The sequence below is a fragment of the Coregonus clupeaformis genome, unplaced genomic scaffold, assembly GCF_020615455.1.
Source record: "Coregonus clupeaformis isolate EN_2021a unplaced genomic scaffold, ASM2061545v1 scaf0161, whole genome shotgun sequence".
Classification (NCBI taxonomy): domain Eukaryota; kingdom Metazoa; phylum Chordata; class Actinopteri; order Salmoniformes; family Salmonidae; genus Coregonus; species Coregonus clupeaformis.
Window position 1 is genome coordinate 518,938 of NW_025533616.1, and position 20,453 is coordinate 539,390.

The following is a 20,453-nucleotide window of genomic DNA, read 5'->3' on the forward strand; positions in this document are numbered from 1 at the left end:
GTCGATGGTGGTGAGTGGAACTGTGAACCTTCATCCTGATGAAGGCAGCTTGCTTATTAAAACATGTATTGCACTGGAGCGATAGTGTAGCTACCTTCTTTTCTTTCTAGGGGCCCCGGTTTCCCAGACACAAATTAAGCCTAGTCATGGACTGAAAATGTACTTTCGATGGCGTACTTCCGGGAAACTGTCCCCAAGTGTTCTGTACCTCTGCCTTGCACCTTGCTAACGTAGATGTGTTTTTCTACAGAGAACTGTGCAGCTTTAACATGATCTGGCTGTGCTTCCTGTTGATAATGGACGTTTTCACCTCTGATTTGAAATCCCTAGGACTGTGACTGCAGCGCTCACTGTGTGTGTGCTCTCTGCAGTTTAAAAAAATAATAATAATACCAGCCATTTCACCCAAGTCCACCTAAGTTAGACCACTGGCTCGGGGGCTGGCGTTACTAAAAACACAGTTTGCTATCCAAACACAGTCAGCTCCTCCTAACCTGGTAAAGCCAGCCAGAATTCAAGTAGGCTCCTATGATGCCTTCTGTAATTCCATCAGAGACTGTAGTTTCCTGTCGACACTCAGCCTGGCCCCATCCTACCAGTCAGTACAGGAGCCGCTGCTGGGAAAAATGTACCAGGAACCCACGTTGCTCCTGTAATCGTTTTGGCTTAAACATTAGCCGTGCGGCTAACTCCGTAACCTGGAAAGTTAATGTGTTTTGCTAGGCTAAATACACCCACACCCAGCGGCTTACAAATCTGTTACTGGGCTAAATATGCTAAGCTACACCCCCCAATAGTGGGCATCAACCAGACGGCAAGGCTTACAGAGAGTGTGGTGTGTGTGTGTGTGTGTGTGTGTGTGTGTGTGTGTGTGTGTCTGAGCGTTTGTCTGTTTAGTGTGACGAAACGCCCAGTCAGTCGTACTACAGGGACTTTTAATCTGGTTTTGGCAGTCGAGCAGCACTGCCAGAAGTCCCTAGCTGTGGTGGTGATGATTGGCGAAGTGATACCTTCTGATACAAGTAGCTGGCTCCCTCACTCTCGAACGAGGGCTCTGGTCTAAAGTAGTGCACTATGAAGGGAATAAGGTACCATTTGGGCCGCACCCTTCAGTGTAGGAGTTAGTGGACTGAGCTCACCTCCCATGTGTAGGTAGGAGCTTGAACACGCATGTACAGGCCATGAACACATGTAGTCACACACACACACATGCGTGCACACACACACACACACACACACACACACACACACACACACACACACACACACACACACACACACACACACACACACACACACACACGCTCAAGGGAATGATTGACACTCGGTTAATTGAAAATATTCAGTGCCTTCCTTGATTAGAGGAGAGAGAGAGATAATGAGTAGGGAGGGGAATACATAGAGAGAGGGTACTGTAGCTAGAGTGAGAGTAGAAAGAGAGAGGGGGTACTGGAGTTAGAGAGTGAGTAGAAAGAGAGAGAGGGTACTGGAGTTAGAGAGTGAGTCTGTCTGTGTCTGTCTCTTAATTTCAATTTAAGGGCTTTATTGGCATGGGAAACGTATGTTAACATTGCCAAAGCAAGTGAAGTAGATAGTAAACAAAAGTGAAATAAACAAATATTAACATTAAACATTACACTCAGTTCCGAAAGAATAAAGACCTCTCTCTCTCTCTCTCTCTCTCTCTCTCTCTCTCTCTCTCTCTCTCTCTCTCTCTCTCTCTCTCTCTCTCTCTCTCTCTCTCTCTCTCTCTCTCTCTTCCCACCCCACCCCACTCTACATGGATCACTGTCTCCATGCTATGTGAGCAATAGCCTCTCTCTATTGTATTTGGGCTCTCCTCTCCATTGCATTCCGCTTCAGTTAAATTAGAGTAAGACTGTACTTGGGCTCAACTGAAGCCAATGCAATCAAGAGAGCACTGCTGTCATAGCATAGCCATCCAACACTGATCCATGCAGAGGGCTCTGAGCGGCTTCCAGCTATAGGAAGACACCAGCACTCAGACATTATGGATTCCTATAGCTGGGAGCATCTCAGAGCCCTTTCTGGGAAGGCTTTTGGCTATTCTTTTTGTTTTGTTTTACAGATTCTTATTGGATCTCAATTCTGATCATTTGGGGGGTATAAATCATAAAGATAAATCATTGATAATTGAAAGAGCCCCATCTCAAACTGTATGAGTGCTGGTAGCTCATTTATGCTTTCCTGATCTGAGTATCTGAGTATCTCAGAGCCGCTTTCAGAGGAGGCCTACCAGGACGGGTGTCTAGAATAGTGGTTTCTCATGTATTCCTACCAGGACTGGTTTCTGGGATACCTGAGACCAGATGACTACTGTAGATATACTATATGGTGTTTTTGTTGGAGTCTGAATGGGGGCTATAAAGCATAGAGAGAAATCATTGATTTAGCTATTAAGTAAATGCTATCTTTTTGTAATTTGCATTAAATAATATTTTATCAGCTTCATTAAATAGCATTTATTAAAAGCATATTTCTATTCTATCATTCAATCCTAATTTCATTTGAGGCAGGAATGAAATGGGAGATTCACAGTGTTTCAATAAAGAGAAAGATGAGGGTAAGGGTGGTAATTTGGTATATCCATTAATCACTTTTATTACCTGATAATATGCTATTTCTGCCATTTCAAGAAAGGTGATATTTTAATTCCTGCAATCCAGTCACCATTTATTGGTGACTTATTCATCCCAGCTTGAGCTCCTTTCAATCTGTCAGGTGACTGTTTTCAAATGGCTTCCAAATTAATCAGCCTTGATGATATGGCAACCCAACCTTCAGAGCATTATGTCTGGTCACCTATGGTCACCAGCAGTTCTGAAATGAGATGCTGCTTTCTCTCACGATCTCCTTGCCTTCTCCACTCTCCTAGCTAGCTATCTAAACAGCTCAATTATTTATTTATTTAATCAAAACTAGGTCAGCCCTAAGTTAACGTTCCGTTCCATATCTTTGCTTTTCAGGGCTCACTTGAAAAATGAAATGTTTTGTCATATCTCAAGAGGACAGGGTTGCATTCGCTAGGAACCTAACGAAACCAGACGGAAGCAAACGGAATGAAACGTGGAAGGAACTACCTGAATTTGTCCAATAAAAACTTTGTTTTCATTGCAAAACATTTTCCATTTGGAGTAAACGGAATCTAATGAATACACCCCTGGTACCTCAGTCCGGTGGTGGCCAGCAGTGATGATGATGTTTGCTACACCACTAGAACAAATATCACACATGCTGTTTCTGTTCTAAAAGACACGCAGAAAGTGACATTTTCTTAACAGTTAAACTATCCCTTTTTAAGTTGAGATGAGTTTACACATCCTTCCTGACACCTGACTACTTATCCGCTTCAGACAGAGCAAAGAGGGTGTACTACAAAGCAGCATCAAGGAATTACACCGCTAACTTGCCTAAATATCTTGAAATAACTATATATTTTTTTGACAGATAAGCTTCAAATGGGATTGGTCTAATTGACACTGTAACCAAAAACACAGAAGTGTAGCTTTCTTAATCTGGTTGATTATCAAGGTTAGCTGTCTTACTCATTGTTTTATAGGATACTCCTCTGGCCATACCAGGCAGATGGGCTGGTAGTCCCGCTCAAAGCCCTTTATTCAGGGGAGCTCTAGGTAGATGGAACTCATCCACTCGATAGAGCGCAAAGTCGTTTTAATTTAAGATAAAGTATCACTTCTGACAGCAAGGCAGGAGAACACACACACACACACACACACACACACACACACACACACAACAAAAAGCAGCCAGGCGAGTCAGCCTGAGAAAATACCTCTGTTATCAAAAGGAGTTTCAATAGTGAAGAAGCAGCCATGGCATTCCATTGGTGGTTGCTAGGTAACTGCCTCAGCATCTCTGGTATAGTCAAGGAGAACTGTCTTGAGATTGAAGGGATGCATTTCATTCTACCCAACCCCTCTGAATCAGAATGATATGCAAGAGTGTTTTGTGTGGCGTTCGCGTGGCGTGTGTGTTCGTGTGTGTGGTCATGGGGTTAGATGTATAGATTAGTGGGAAGTGAACCTGAGGCACGTCCCATTTGCTGCTCTCCCTGATTGGGTCAGGGAACTTAGGCTGCGTCCCATATAGCACCCTATTCCCTGTGGGCCCTGGTCAAACATAGCGCACTACATAGGGAACAGGGTGCTATTTGGGATACAAGCTGAGATACACATGAGGTAATGACTCCGAAATATGTTATTAATGAAGCTCTGGCTCATCCAAGCTTCACTTTTGGGTCGGTCTGAAAGGGCACCCCTATTTCCTACGTAGTGCACTACTTTTGACCGGGTCTCTAGTCTCTCTGGTCAACAGTAGTGCACTATATATAGAGAGATGGGGTTCCATTTTTGGACGCAACCTGTGTCAGCGAGAGAATCGGAATAGTTCAGGGATTGGAAATGTCCACCGTCACAGACCATTTTGCCACCTGTACAGTTTTGGGTTAGGGTTTCTAACAGACAGGGAAGAGGTTGCAGCGTCGTCGGTGAGAGATGAGTCTTCACTTTGTCCTCTCCTTTAGAAGCTTCAAGATCGAAGGTCATTTGTCACCTGTACAGTTTTCTCCCAGTGGAAGAGGTGAGGGCGTTATTCAACAGGGTTTTGCTGGGCTGATTTGGAGGTGGATGTGGGGGGGGGGGGGGGAGAGCTGAGATTGGAGGGGGTTGGATGTGTGACGATTGGGGGTGGAAGTCATTGTTCAAGTCCAACTGATTTGGATTCCCTGCAGGCTTAACCCTTTACACTCGTGGAAATTGGCCTATATGGATAGGGCTAAATTGAAATGGTTTTTTTTACAGAAGAAATATGAAAAAAGCATATGCATAAGCATGGTAGTACTTGAACGTGAACAGTTTGGAGATGACGGGGACATTATTAAACCAAAGGTGAGGACACAACAGTTCACCTGACACAAGACTGGATCAAACATAACACTGTTGATTTTATGTACATTCTACATTTACGGTACTTTTCGCAGCATTAGTTGATAACGAAATCTGAAAATAATCTGCGTACATTCAGTGACATGATAAGAATATTCCTGGAAAATGTGGGGTAGGTGCAACATAAGACAAAAACATAACAAGGGTTTGAGTGAGAGGACGAACTGGTGTCTCCAAGTGGCCACACACCTCTCCAAAGTGTGCACTCTTCCTAAATCGTTTCAATGCCCTTTTTATGACTCAAAGAAGAGTCCTCAACTATAAGGTGTTTTTTCGTGCTCTCCTACAGTAGCTTTGCTATTGAGGAACTAGCGCACTTTATAGTTTAGTTTGGAGCAAAACCCTGCATCCCCGCCATCACACAATTTACTGTTGTGTACGCAATCCAAAAACAGTCCATTCTAAATCGCAATCTGGGTCAGGTGGGCATCCTTTGAAAGCTTGTTCCATTGCCAACATGACTAGCTAAATTATAAAATACGATCTTACAATGTTAGCCTTTCACAAGGCAATTCAGAGAAACCGAGCGTTATTTTGGTGCGCGTAGAAAGGAGTCATGAGTGCATTCAGGTGCGTGTTCCCTGGCGAATTTTCTTCAGTGTTCCCCCTTTTTAATTTCTCAATCAAAGAAGATCACTGCTGGCAGGCAGCACTGCTGTGGAATGTTTGTTGGCTCTAAGATGGCTCCCATTTTAAACCAATGGATGCAGTTACTATTAGAAGTTATAACATTAGAATCGACAGTGAGAAATGAATGGTGCTAGTCAAGGGGGGGGGGGGGGGATGGGTTGGGGTTATCTTTTTATATGCATTTATTTGATTTAGTTTTGTAACTATAACCCCCCTCCTAAAAAAGAAAAATGACAAAACTAAATAAAAAGTAGGTCACAAATTGTTTTTAATGTACACAGGCCCATTGTGTTCAGAACAACCCAGGGTATGACGCCATGTCATCTTGTAACTGGACATCAAACATACTGATATATAAATGTTGACACTGTATATGACATGAGTTTTATAATATGGAAATGTTGAAGTGCACATTTGGGCTCACGGGTGTTTGGCTTGCTTGTATGACATCAAAGCGATATTTATTTATTATATTCCTCAATGTCTCATCTTTCAAAATACATGGAGTCCTCTTAATTTACAGCATTTCCCTCACTGACAACAACAAATGTGCAAAAGTTGCCCCTTTACCAGGAGGGATGGGGGCAACTTCTATAATAATAATAATAATAATAATAATAATAATAATATGGAATACGCTTTTATCCAAAGCGACTTACAGTCATGCGTGCATACATTATAATTTTTTTTTTTGGGTGTATGGGTGGTCCCGGGGATCGAACCCACTACCTTGGCGTTACAAGCGCCGTGCTCTACCAGCTGAGCTACAGAGGACCTCTTGTCGCATGCGGTGCTCTAGTTCAGAACGTCTGTCAGTCAAAACCCAGACAGAGCTGTAACACGCAGAGCCAGAGCACAGCGTTCCAATTTAGGCGCTTATCAGTGCCCAAATCTGCAACTATCTCTCCTCTCTCTTCCCTCTCTCTCTTCCCTCTCTTCCTTCTCTCTCTCCTCTCTTCCCTCTCTCTCTCCCCTCTCTCTTCTCTCTCTCTCTCCCCCTCCTCTCCTTTCCCCCACTGTCTCCTTCTCTCCTTTATCACGAGGGTGCTGTTCTTGGTGGTAAAGCTAGTGAAATGCTCCCCTCTCAGTATCTGTTTATGTTCACTAAAATATTTCACATCAGGAAGCCTCAACACATGCTATTGAAGAGGAAATGTATGCATGCCATATTTACTGAGGTGTGTGTCACTGGAGGTTGGTGGCACCTTAAGTGGGGAGGACGGGCTCGTGGTAATGAGTGGAATGGTATCAAGTACGTCAAAGAAATGGTTTCCAGGTGTTTGATGCCATTCCATTTGCTCCGTTCCAGACATTATGATGAGCTGTCCTCCCCTCAGCAGCCTCTACTGGTGTGTGTGTGTGTGTGTGTGTGTTACAGTATTTATCAAGGAATGCCTGTGGTGTAAGTCACAGTGTATGTCCTTACGCTGTTGTTGTACGTCATATCATGGAATGCACCCTGTTCTGCTCTGTAGGGTTCCCACCTGTTTCAGCTCTGCTCAGCCTCCAGCCTCTGTGCATGTGCCTATTATCATTTCTGTCACCGCCAGGCTGCTAGATTACTAGCTTCTGGCTCAGTACGTTTGTCTCTGTGCTTTACTCCTCTGTGGTCGATTAACTCTCTTTCAGTCATCTATTCATTCCTCATTCCACAGCAGCCTTTTTCTCCTTGTCTCTTTTCTGTCCTGGCTCCGTTGCTTTCACTGATGGGTACCCTGTGTCCATCGAACTGGGTTGATACGCAATGTCTCCCACAATGCTTTGGGTTTAACCTCCTCAATAGAACATGGAGCCACTTTGTCTCCACCTCAAATGGTACCCTATTCCCTAAATAGTGGACTATGGGCCCTGGTCAAAAGTAGTATGTAAAATCTTCCTTTTGAATGTTTGGTTATTATTCTACACACTGGCTATTATTCAAAAAAAGAGACAGATAAACAGGCAGATAACAGCCAGCCATCCATCCATAACCCTGTTCTCTGCATCGAGTCTTCATCGTCGCCAGCCAGCCATCCATCCATAACTCTGTTCTCTGCATCGAGTATTCATCGTCAACAGCCAGCCAGCCATCCATCCATAACCCTGTTCTCTGCATCGTGTCTTCATCGTCAACAGCCAGCCACCCAGCCAGCCAGCCATAACCATGTTCTCTGCATCGAGTATTCATCGTCAACAGCCAGCCAGCCATCCATAACCCTGTTCTCTGCATCGAGTATTCATCGTCAACAGCCAGCCAGCCATCCATAACCCTGTTCTCTGCATCGAGTATTCATCGTCAACAGCCAGTCAGCCAGCCATCCATAACCCTGTTCACTGCATTGTCTTCATCGTCAACAGCCAGCCAGCCAGCCATCCATAACCCTGTTCTCTGCATCGTGTCTTCATCGTCAACAGCCAGCCAGCCAGCCAGCCAGCCAGCCATCCATAACCCTGTTCTCTGCATCGAGTATTCATCGTCAACAGGCAGTCAGACAGACAGACAGACAGACAGAAGTGGAGAGCCTTTGTAGCTGGGCAATTCCATGGTAACAGAGTGACGCTGAGACTCACGTTTTCACTTTAAAATGCATGCCAAGCAAAAGAAACATTGGTTGCATAGTTTAACAAACCATTTACCTATACGCAGAAGTCTATTAACTACTATTAACAATTGCCACTGAACATTTTTAATAAAACACATTTACTTGAGCAACAGTGCAGATGCAAAGGTTGGTAACAGAATGACAGAACATATTGTTAGGCTGATTATTTGGAAACGGTAGTCTTCCTGCCTTGTATGAGTTAGCCTACCTATAGTATTAAAATCACCTTCAATAGAGTCATCTTATAGCCTACGTATGGGTGGAGAAGCTCGGGGCAGTTATCTTTCCAAGGAAATTAACTTACTAAGTATGGTTAGGCTATAGTTTACTACATTGCCCGGGAATTAATATTTGATCAGCCATATGTCTCCGTCTGAAAGTCGTCCCGCTCCTAAAAGTTTGGCTAAATGTAAAAACGTAGCCCAAGAGAAGGCGCCGACAGTCCGCTCTCTCTCCTAATCTGCTCTCTTCAAACTATGCCTATCCTATTCGCTGATATAGCCCAGAAAATACAGATAGCCTATTGTAATGGTCCATGTAAGAATCTCTGGTAATTTAACCTATTTCTACGGTAATTTTTGCGTATTTTGGCAAAATTGCTGGGACCATGGCTGGCATGCGAGCTGCGTCACATATGCCTAAAATAAATAACATTTGCGTTACTGCGGTTGGGTTTGGGACCAAACATCACAGTAGAGTACAGTAGAGTCGGGTAAAGTATATTATACTGTACTCTGCTCGTGTGCTATACTGTAGTGTACTGTACTGTACTGAACTCTACTTTTACTTTTCTTTTACTGCGTGGTACTGTACTGTGCTCTAATGCAACTGTGGTTTGTGACAATTGAATTGCAGTCATTCTGTTACAGATTTTCCGGTCAGTGTTACCGATTTTTTTGGTAACAGAGTGACACGTTTTAATCACTTAAGTCAAAAACAAAATTTGTTATCCCTACCTTTTTACTTGTTACTTCTGTGAACTTTCATAATCCTCCCCCATGAGGGAGAGAAATTAGACAAATATCTTAAAGATATGTGGGTTTTTGGTAACAGAATGGCCAGATACTAGGCAATTTTTCTTAAACTTACAGAAGGCAAATAATTTCTGCAAAACGAAATATAAATGTTGATATTAGTTGACAGTGCCTTTACTTCAACATTTATGTGTGTTGATCTATCTCTTATACCTTCTTTTTTTTTTCATCTGTGTAACCAGATATCAAAGCCTTTGCTTATTCTTAATTTTTAGGATGGAAAATGGTTGAAACACGTATCTTTGCCTTCATTTCCCAAAAATATAGACTCTTAGCTTTCACATGTTGGTGCTCATGGGTCCTTTTACATGGAAATGGTGTGAGTGATATAATCCAGATGTGATATAGATTATGGAAGGCGATCTTTAAGGATTGATCAATTTATTTTATTGAGTCATGTTTGATCCATAGGGGTTATATTAGCATGTTGGGCAAACTGTTCTCTAATTCTTAGTCTGGATTGATATCATTTGGCCAAATTGGGGATAGACGTGTGAAGACAGCACCCAGGATCCGACCCCTCGGAATGTTCCCCACTTGACCCAACGTGACATTCAGAGCAGTAGATGGTGAAAATACTAGTGTGGTAGCAGGTCAAGAAATCCAGATTCGGCAGGATACCACTTAAGGCCAGACTGCTCAGAATATGTGACTGTGAAATTAATTCAGTCTGAAGGAATAAATCCACCATTTTAGTCTGACAGGCTACTGATTATTCTGTATAGAATATTGTTGTGTGGAGACTTGAGGCTTCCTAGTTAGAGCTACTAAAGGCTTCCTAGTTAGAGCTACTAAAGGCTTCCTAGTTAGAGCTACTAAAGGCTTCCTAGTTAGAGCTACTAAAGGCTTCCTAGTTAGAGCTACTAAAGGCTTCCTAGTTAGAGCTACTAAAGGCTTCCTAGTTAGAGCTACTAAAGGCTTCCTAGTTAGAGCTACTAAAGGCTTCCTAGTTAGAGCTACTAAAGGCTTCCTAGTTAGAGCTACTGCATATGACGACACTGTGATGAATGAGTGGAGGTTGTTCCAGACCTGTTTTGTGCTTAACATTCCACTCCGTAATTTGTGTCATATGCCAAAACAATTGTTTGCATATCAAGGAGTGGCAAGGAGTGGAATGTTAGCACATACAGACTATTACCCAGGCTACGGATATTGGGGGGGGAAAGAGAAGTGAGTTGCTGTGGGCAATATACTGTCAGACCCTCAGTCGGAAGGAGTTGAGGCTGATTACTTTCAAGTGATGCAGGTTAACCTGTCAGGTGTGTGTGTGGAGTGAGGACTATGCTTCAGGATACTTACACACACACACACACAGTCACACCATCCACGTCGTTGTCTGCAGGCTGGCATAAGTGGAGCGGTCTGACACAAGCACATGCGCGCACACGGACACACCCCTGAGGACCACCCCTGGGCCCAGTCAGTCTCTCTGTCCCCAGCACCTCTCGTGTTGTCAGTGGAACCTGATCGAGCTAGACAGAGAGACCATTCTGCCTCCAGAGAGAGGCTCCACTGAGCCTGCCACCACACCTTGTGTGTGTGTGTGTGTGTGTGTGTGTGTGTGTGTGTGTGTGTGTGTGTGTGTGTGTGTGTGTGTGTCCTACTAGAATAAAATCTTGGTCGACCGAGAGGCGTCCTGTACTTTCGACCAATCGGTTGGTTGAAATGTTTTAAACTTATTTTTCCATATATAGACAGAAACACCCTATGTGTTTGAATAAAATCGACTACACATGCACTGAGCTTGTCTGATGCTTTAAGTACACTGTTTGATTAAATAATTAAGACACACAAATGACTCAAGGAAGAGCACGATGGTCACACTGTTTAAAAAAAAATAAACGTCAGTGAGTGCCTGTGTGACTGGTGCACGTTGTCTCTCTCTCCTCCCTACTGCAGCCAAAAGGCACCACAGCACAGCAAGAGATTATTGCGCTGTCCGTGGTGAATCTGCAACATCCTTTCAGCCATTTAGTTTCTTACTTGTTTCTGACTGAAACGTTCTGTTACCGAAATCCCAAATTTGTTTACGTAAAACATTCCATATATTCCCTCAACCATTGCTCTCTTTACGTAAAACATATCAACATCGCATGCATGTGACCAATAGGGCCTGATCTATAGCCTATCATAATCAATAAATTGGTTGTAACAAACTCCGAACACAGTAACACGTCACCGCAAAATGGGTGCAGAGGATGTGAAAAAGAAACTCGAAACGGGCGAATGTTTACTGGTTGCTCAGGAGGGAAAGACATTTGACTTAGTTGTGGAAACTACTGGAGATCAAGATAAAGGAGGGTATAGGAGAAAGCGTTGCGGGAGTATTATGTTTGCCAAACAGTTGCTGTTATATTACAATATTATATATTTTTTTCTGACCATTTGGAACAGTGTAAACAACACTATATAAATATGTGTACCAAAGTCTGTTCTAAATAAATAAATGTTATATATATATATATATACACACAGTGAGGGGAAAAAAGTATTTGATCCCCTGCTGATTTTGTACGTTTGCCCACTGACAAAGACATGATCAGTCTATAATTTTAATGGTAGATTTATTTGAACAGTGAGAGACAGAATAACAACAACAAAATCCATTTAAAAAATGTTATAAATTGATTTGCATTTATTATTCAAAGCTCCCGTTGTTGTTTAATTTTAAACCTAAAATGCTTGATTACATTTCAGAACGTTAATATCTCGTATGCTGTGTGATTGCATGAACGAATGAATGATTGATACTGTAGCCTATATATTGTAAGTTTAAACAGGATGCGCTCTTATGCCTACAGCTTGATGGTGGTTATACAAGGCTACGATTCAAAGCCTACTAACGATAATGACATTACTTATTGTTATGATCATAATAATTGTAATAACAATAAGAAGGAGATCTTGATAAAGGAGGGTATAGGAGCGAGAGCGGTGTGCATATTGTGTGTGACAAACAGGTGCTGTGAGGTGCTATAAACAACACTAAATAAATTATATGTAATACCATTCTGTTCTAACAAAGAAGAAAACATTTAAAGCCTTTATTACAGCGTAGCAAATATTTAAAACAGCCGATCCTGTGAAAATTGCTTTATCCGATTATTTTTTGCCGTACGGCCCAGTACATCACTGGGGCCAAGCTTCCTGCCATCCAGGACCTCTATACCAGGCGGTGTCAGAGGAAGGCCCTAAAAATTGTCAGACTCCAGCCACCCTAGTCATAGCCTGTTCTCTCTGCTACGGCACAGCAAGCGGTACTGCAGCGTCAAGTCTAGGTCCAAAAGGCTTCTTAACAGATTCTACCCACAACCCATAAGACTCCTGAACAGCTATCAAATGGCTACCCGGACTATTTGCATTGTCCCCCCCACCCCCTCTTTTTACACTGCTGCTACTCTCTGTTTATTATCTATGCATAGTCACTTTACCTCTACCAACATGTACATATTACATCAATTACCTCGACTAACCTGTGCCCCCTCACATTGACTCTGTACCGGTACCCCCTGTATATTGCCTCGCTACTGTTATTTTACTGCTGCTCTTTATTTTTTATTTTTTATATATATATTTTATTTTTTTACTTAACCAACAATGCAGTTAAGAAAAATAAGTGTTAAGGGCTTGTAAGTAAGCATTTCACTGTAAGGTTTACACCTGTTGTATTCGGCGCATGTGACAAATAAAATGTGATTTGACTGCCTGGATCTGTAGTGTGCTGGGTTGGGACTGCCTGGATCTGCAGTGTGCTGGGTTGGGACTGCCTGGATCTGTAGTGTGCTGGGTTGGGACTGCCTGGATCTGTAGTGTGCTGGGTTGGGACTGCCTGGATCTGCAGTGTGCTGGGTTGGGACTGCCTGGATCTGCAGTGTGCTGGGTTCGGACTGCCTGGATCTGTAGTGTGCTGGGTTGGGACTGCCTGGATCTGTAGTGTGCTGGGTTGGGACTGCCTGGATCTGTAGTGTGCTGGGTTGGGACTGCCTGGATCTGTAGTGTGCTGGGTTGGGACTGCCTGGATCTGTAGTGTGCTGGGTTGGGACTGCCTGGATCTGTAGTGTGCTGGGTTGGGACTGCCTGGATCTGCAGTGTGCTGGGTTGGGACTGCCTGGATCTGCAGTGTGCTGGGTTGGGACTGCCTGGATCTGTAGTGTGCTGGGTTGGGACTGCCTGGATCTGTAGTGTGCTGGGTTGGGACTGCCTGGATCTGTAGTGTATGAGCTCTACTGTAGGTTACCCTGTGTTTGCATGTCCTCATCTCAGTCCTACGTAATGTTACATAATAGTGGTGTTGCATAAGATACTGTACTCTCCCCCTATGGTAGTGTTATTAATACAGTATGGATGTAACGGTTGCTACGGTAGTGTTATTAATACAGTATGGATGTAATGGATTACTACAGTAGTGTTATTAATACAGTATGGATGTAACAGGTTACTACAGTAGTGTTATTAATACATTATGGATGTAACGGTTACTACGGTAGTGTTATTAATACAGTATGGATGTAACAGGTTACTACAGTAGTGTTATTAATACATTATGGATGTAACGGTTACTACGGTAGTGTTATTAATACAGTATGGATGTAACGGTTACTACGGTAGTGTTATTAATACGGTATGGATGTAACAGGTTACTACAGCAGTGTTATTAATACATTATGGATGTAACGGTTACTACGGTAGTGTTATTAATACAGTATGGCTGTAACAGGTTACTACGGTAGTGTTATTAATACAGTATGGATGTAACGGTTACTACGGTAGTGATATTAATACAGTATGGATGTAACGGTTACTACAGTAGTGTTATTAATACAGTATGGCTGTAACAGGTTACTACGGTAGTGTTATTAATACAGTATGGCTGTAACAGGTTACTACGGTAGTGTTATTAATACAGTATGGCTGTAACAGGTTACTACGGTAGTGTTATTAATACAGTATGGCTGTAACAGGTTACTACGGTAGTGTTATTAATACAGTATGGCTGTAACAGGTTACTACGGTAGTGTTATTAATACAGTATGGATGTAACAGGTTACTACGGTAGTGTTATTAATACTGTATGGATGTAACAGGTTACTACGGTAGTGTTATTAATACAGTATGGATGTAACGGTTACTACGGTAGTGTTATTAATACAGTATGGATGTAACAGGTTACTACGGTAGTGTTATTAATACAGTATGGATGTAACAGGTTACTACGGTAGTGTTATTAATACTGTATGGATGTAACAGGTTACTACGGTAGTGTTATTAATACAGTATGGATGTAACGGTTACTACGGTAGTGTTATTAATACAGTATGGATGTAACAGGTTACTACGGTAGTGTTATTAATACAGTATGGATGTAACGGTTACTACGGTAGTGTTATTAATACAGTATGGATGTAACAGGTTACTACGGTAGTGTTATTAATACAGTATGGATGTAACGGTTACTACGGTAGTGTTATTAATACAGTATGGATGTAACAGGTTACTACGGTAGTGTTATTAATACAGTATGGATGTAACTGTATCTCCTCCCTCGCTCTGCACATTCTCTATCTCTCCCCTCATTCTCTCTCTATCTCTCCCCTCATTCTCTCCCTCTATCTCCCTTCTTTCTTGTTGATTTTTCACAGGATTGTTCCGCGTCGAAGGACCATGCAAGCCAAGAGCTTTATATGCACTCCATAATTGCTAAAAGTGTCTCGCTCCAGGTTATTGGGCCATGGCCTCTAAGCCACATCCTCCTCTCTCTCTCTCTCGCTCCAGGTTATTGGGCCATGGCCTCTAAGCCACATCCTCCTCTCTCTCTCTCGCTCCAGGTTATTGGGCCATGGCCTCTAAGCCACATCCTCCTCTCTCTCGCTCCAGGTTATTGGGCCATGGCCTCTAAAGTGTGTCTCGCTCTCTCGCTCCAGGTTATTGGGCCATGGCCTCTAAGCCACATCCTCCTCTGATGAAGAAACACAGTCAGTCAGATCTGGTGAGCAGGCTGAAGACCAGGAAGATACTGGGGGTCGGAGGAGAGGACGACGATGGAGAGGTACATAGGTCAAAGGTCAGTAGTACGCGCACACACTAGAACAGGAAGGTACTGTGGGTCGTAGGAGAGGGCTAGGATGGAGAGGTGCATAGGTCAAAGGTCAGTATAATTTATTTCCCAAATATACAGAAAAGGTGTGCATTTGCTCATTCTTCATCATGGTGAATGAATCATTGGCTTTGTGCAAGCATTGACTGGATAAAGATTCTACCTTTGTTGAATCCATAATAAGTAGCGTGCATGTGGACAGAATGGAGATACTGCATTCATTGATGATTACCCATGCAACATGACAGCTCAATCAAACTGGCACGCTATTGTGAAGGTAATCATTCCTAATTAACTATTTGTTCATTAAGATAATCTATAGCGCTTTCACGTTTTAGGTAATATTGGTTTCTTGATTACTTGCTTATTGCAGCACAATGCACTGAATGATTGCATGCTCTCACTCTGTCTTTCATATTGCCTTGGCAATCAATCCATTGGCCCATCTCTGTATTTGTTCTATTGTGTTTACTGTCATCCCCTATCACAATCCATTGGCCCATCTGTCTTTGTTCTATTGTGTTTACTGTAATCCTCTATACAATCCAATGAATGTGGATCACTTAGAAAAGTACAGTAATATATATTTTCCTGCCTGCTGAGATGCTTCAGCTCAGTCCTCTGAGATCCTGTCTCTCTCCTCTTTCTCTCCTCACTCTTCCCTTCCCCTCACGTTCCATCTCTCTCCTCACCTCACGTTCCATCTCTCTCCTCACTCTCTCCTCCCCTCACATTCTCTCTCTCTCCTCACTCTTCCCATCCTTCACGTTCCGTCTCTCTCCTCCTCTCACGTTCCCTCTCTCTCCTCCCCTCACGTTCCCTCTCTCTCCTCACTCTTCCCATCCCTCACATTCCCTCTCTCCTCACTCTTCCCATCCCTCACGTTCCCTCTCTCTCCTCACTCTTCCCATCCCTCACATTCCCTCTCTCTCCTCACTCTTCCCATCCCTCACACATGATGCATGCACACATGCATTCTCACATGCCAGCCTACACACTTGAACACATGAACACACCCACTGATGTAACACATAAAAAGAAACAGAGGCTGTTTACACAGGCAGCCCAATTCTGAAAATTTGTATTTTGCACAATCTCTGAAAAAGATCTGATTTGAAAAGATCTGATGTGATTGGTCACCAGATTGAGCTGCCTGTGTAAACACCGACAGAGATGCCCTTTATGGATACGTTTAAGCACACATTTGTTGGACTCATAAGAACAGGATGATGCTTTTTTTTATTTCATCAAATAGCATTAGACACACACCACAGTCTGATCTCAGAGCTGAAATACTAATCACACACAAGGAGACCGAGCAGAGCAGGCTTTGTGTGTGTGTGTGTGGGGGGTAAAGGTTGGCCCCATCCACATCTTTCTCTCTCCCGCTCTCATCCCTCCCTGCCTCCTGAGTGTAAATGCTTTGGTAAGCAGGCAACTCCCCAGTGTTAAGGTTTTAGCAGGGTTGGAGCTGAGGACATCTGCCACTGTGATCCGTCTGTGTTAAGTCTTTGACACAGAGGCTTAGTGAGAGAGACAGATATTAGAGATGCACAAAACAGTCACTCAGTTCTCCTGGAGATGCACAAAACAGTCACTCAGTTCTCCTGGAGATGCACAACACAGTCACTCAGTTCTACTGGAGATGCACAACACAGTCACTCAGTTCTACTGGAGATGCACAACACAGTCACTCAGTTCTACTGGAGATGCACAACACAGTCACTCAGTTCTACTGGAGATGCACAACACAGTCACTCAGTTCTACTGGAGATGCACAACACAGTCACTCAGTTCTACTGGAGATGCACAACACAGTCACTCAGTTCTACTGGAGATGCACAACACAGTCACTCAGTTCTACTGGAGATGCACAATACAGTCACTCAGTTCTACTGGAGATGCACAATACAGTCACTCAGTTCTACTGGAGATGCACAACACAGTCACTCAGTTCTACTGGAGATGCACAACACAGTCACTCAGTTCTACTGGAGATGCACAACACAGTCACTCAGTTCTCCTGGAGATGCACAACACAGTCACTCAGTTCTCCTGGAGATGCACAACACAGTCACTCAGTTCTCCTGGAGATGCACAACACAGTCACTCAGTTCTACTGGAGATGCACAACACAGTCACTCAGTTCTACTGGAGATGCACAACACAGTCACTCAGTTCTACTGGAGATGCACAACACAGTCACTCAGTTCTACTGGAGATGCACAACACAGTCACTCAGTTCTACTGGAGATGCACAACACATATTCCCAGTCACTCAGTCACATTATGAGATACTGGAGATAGAGGGGAAACATATACATGCATAGTCACACTCTCTCTCTCTCCACTATGACATACTGTAGAATAATGCAGATGTTCTTAACTAGCTGTTTAGTCTCTGTTCTTAACAATCAATGAAATGTATTTATAAAGCCCTCTTTTTTTACATCAGCAGATGTCACAAAGTGCTATACAGAAACCCAGCCTAACTGCTTGTACAGAAACCCAGCCTAAAACGAGTTGTTTAGTCTCTGTTCTTAACTAGTTGTTTAGTCTCTAACCCAGGGGGCTTAGTGATGGAGGCACATATGGGAGTTGCACCTACAGCCACAGTCACTCACCCATACTATAGAGCAGTGGTCCTGGCTAAGTCTTCTGTCTGACTGTCGTCTTGTCTGTCGTCATGGATACAGAAATGGCCTTGGCTTTTCTGGGTCGGTGGTATTGACTGTCTGACTGTGACCGAGTGGAAATCATGCCCGTGAACACGACATATAAACTCACGACCCTCAGCACGTAACACAAAGTACTTGAGGAGCACCATCAATACCACCCGACCCAGAAAAGCCAAGGCCATTTCTGTATCCATGACGACAGTACTTGTAGGTCTCAGGAAGCGAAGCACTTAGCTATCCTCTACATATACACAAGGGAGACATGTAGGCCTACTGCAGATACATGTCATGTACATCTTCTGGCCTTTATGTAGTGTCCCTGGTTGAGTCTCTGCATGTTTCACACAGGTCACTGTTTCCTTCTCCCTATTTTAAATAGTCACAGATTTGACAAAGAACTATTCCATCACTTTATTCACACCCCCATCCTCAGTTTTCTCCTATCACAGCCATTAAACTCCGTAACTGTCTCAAAGTCACCATTGGCCCCCATGGTGAAATCCCTGAGCGGTTTCCTTCCTCTCTGGCAACTGAGTTAGGAACGGTGCCTGTATCTTTTGTAGTGACTGGGTGTATTGATACGCCATCCAAAGTGTAATTAATAACTTCACCATGCTCAAAGGGATATTCAATGTCTGCTACCAATAGCTGCCCTTCTTTTGGGAGGCATTGGAAAACCTCCCTGGTCTTTTGTGGTTGAATCTGTGTTTGAAACTCACTGCTCAACTGAGGGACCTTACAATTATCTGTATGTGTGGGGTACAGAGATGAGGTAGTACAAATCATGTTAAACACTATTATTGAACACAGAGTGAGTCCCATGCAACTTATGTGACGTGTTAAGCACATTTTTACTCATGAACTTATTTTGGCTTGCCCTAACAAAGGGGTTGACTCAAGAAATGTCTGTTCATTTGTAATTATTAATAAAAAATAAAGAAAAAAATCCACTTTGACGTTATGGGGTAGGCCAGTGACAAAAAAAAATCTCAATTTAATCAATGTTTAATTCAGGCTGTAATACAACAAAATGTGGAAAAGGTCAAGGGGTGTGAATACTTCCTGAAGGTACTCACACATACAGTGGGTGAAACAGTATGTAAACATTATTAAAGTGACCAGTGTTCAATGACTGTGTACACTGCATCTGGAAAGTATTCAGACCCCTTGACTTTTTCCACATTTTGTTATGTTACAGCCTTATTCTAAAATGGATTACATTGTCGTCGTCCCCCGCCCCCTCATTAATCTACACACAATACCTCATCATGACAAAGCAAAAACAGGTTTTTAGACATTTTTTGCAAATTTATTAAACATAAAAAACGGAAATCACCTTTACATACACTACCGTTCAAAAGCTTGGGGTCACATAGAAATGTCCTTGTTTCCAAAAGAAAAGCAATTTTTTTGTCCATTAAAATAACATCAAATTGATCAGAAATACAGTGTAGACATTGTTAATGTTGTAAATGGCTATTGTAGCTGGAAACGGCTGATAATAAAAACAAAAAAATGGAATATCTACATAGGCGTACAGAGGCCCATTATCAGCAACCATCAGTCCTGTGTTCCAATGCCACGTTGTGTTTGCTAATCCAAGTTTTTAATTTTAAAAAGCTAATTGATCATTAGAAAACCCTTTTTGCAACTATGTTAGCACAGCTGAAAACTGTTGTGCTGATTTAAAGAAGCAATAAAACTGGTCTTCTTGAGACTAGTTGTGTATCTGGAGCATCAGCAATTGTGGGTTCGATTACAGGCTGAAAATGGCAAGAAACAAATAACTTTCTTCTGAAACTCGTCAGTCTATTCTGGTTCTGAGAAATGAAGGCTATTCCATGCAAGAAATTGGCAAGAAACTGAAGATCTGTGTACTACTCCCTTAACAGAACAGCGCAAACTGGCTCTTAACAGAATAGTAAGAGGAGTGGGAGGCCCCGGTGCACAACTGAGCAAGAGGACAAATACATTAGTGTCTAGTTTCAGAAACAGGCGCCTCACGGGTCCTCAACTGGCAGCTTCATTAAATAGTACCCGCAAAACACCCGTCTCAACGTCAACAGTGAAGAGGCGACTCCGGGATGCTGACCTTCTAGGCAGAGATGCAAAAAAAAAGCCATATCTCAGACTGGCCAATAAAAATAAAAGATTAAGATGGGCAAAAGAACACAGACACTGGACTTTTCCTTTGCAACTCTGCCTGTGTCAGCATCCCGGAGTCGCCTCTTCACTGTTGACGTTGAGACTGGTGTTTTGCGGGTACTATTTAATGAAGCTGCCAGTTGAGGACCTGTGAGGCGTCTGTTTCTCAAACTAGACACTCTAATGTGTTTGTCAATTAGCCTTTTAAAATGATAAACTTGGATTAGCAAACACAACGTGCCATTGGATTACAGCCTCGAGTCTTCTTGGGTATGACGCTGCAAGCTTGGCACACCTGTATTTGG

The 20,453-nt window shown here is 42.9% G+C and overlaps 1 protein-coding gene across 2 annotated transcripts in view; it reads left to right on the forward strand.

Moving 5' to 3' along the window:
- The window catches only part of LOC121560515 (tumor protein p53-inducible protein 11), an 88,406-nt gene that overhangs the window by 51,011 nt on the left and 16,942 nt on the right, over positions 1–20,453 (forward strand). For both annotated transcript variants that reach the window (XM_041873464.2, XM_041873463.2), the window contains one exon: positions 15,153–15,292. In XM_041873464.2, coding sequence (XP_041729398.1) covers positions 15,164–15,292 — 129 coding nt within the window. In that variant the 5' untranslated portion in view covers positions 15,153–15,163. The remainder of the gene's footprint in view (positions 1–15,152; positions 15,293–20,453) is intronic.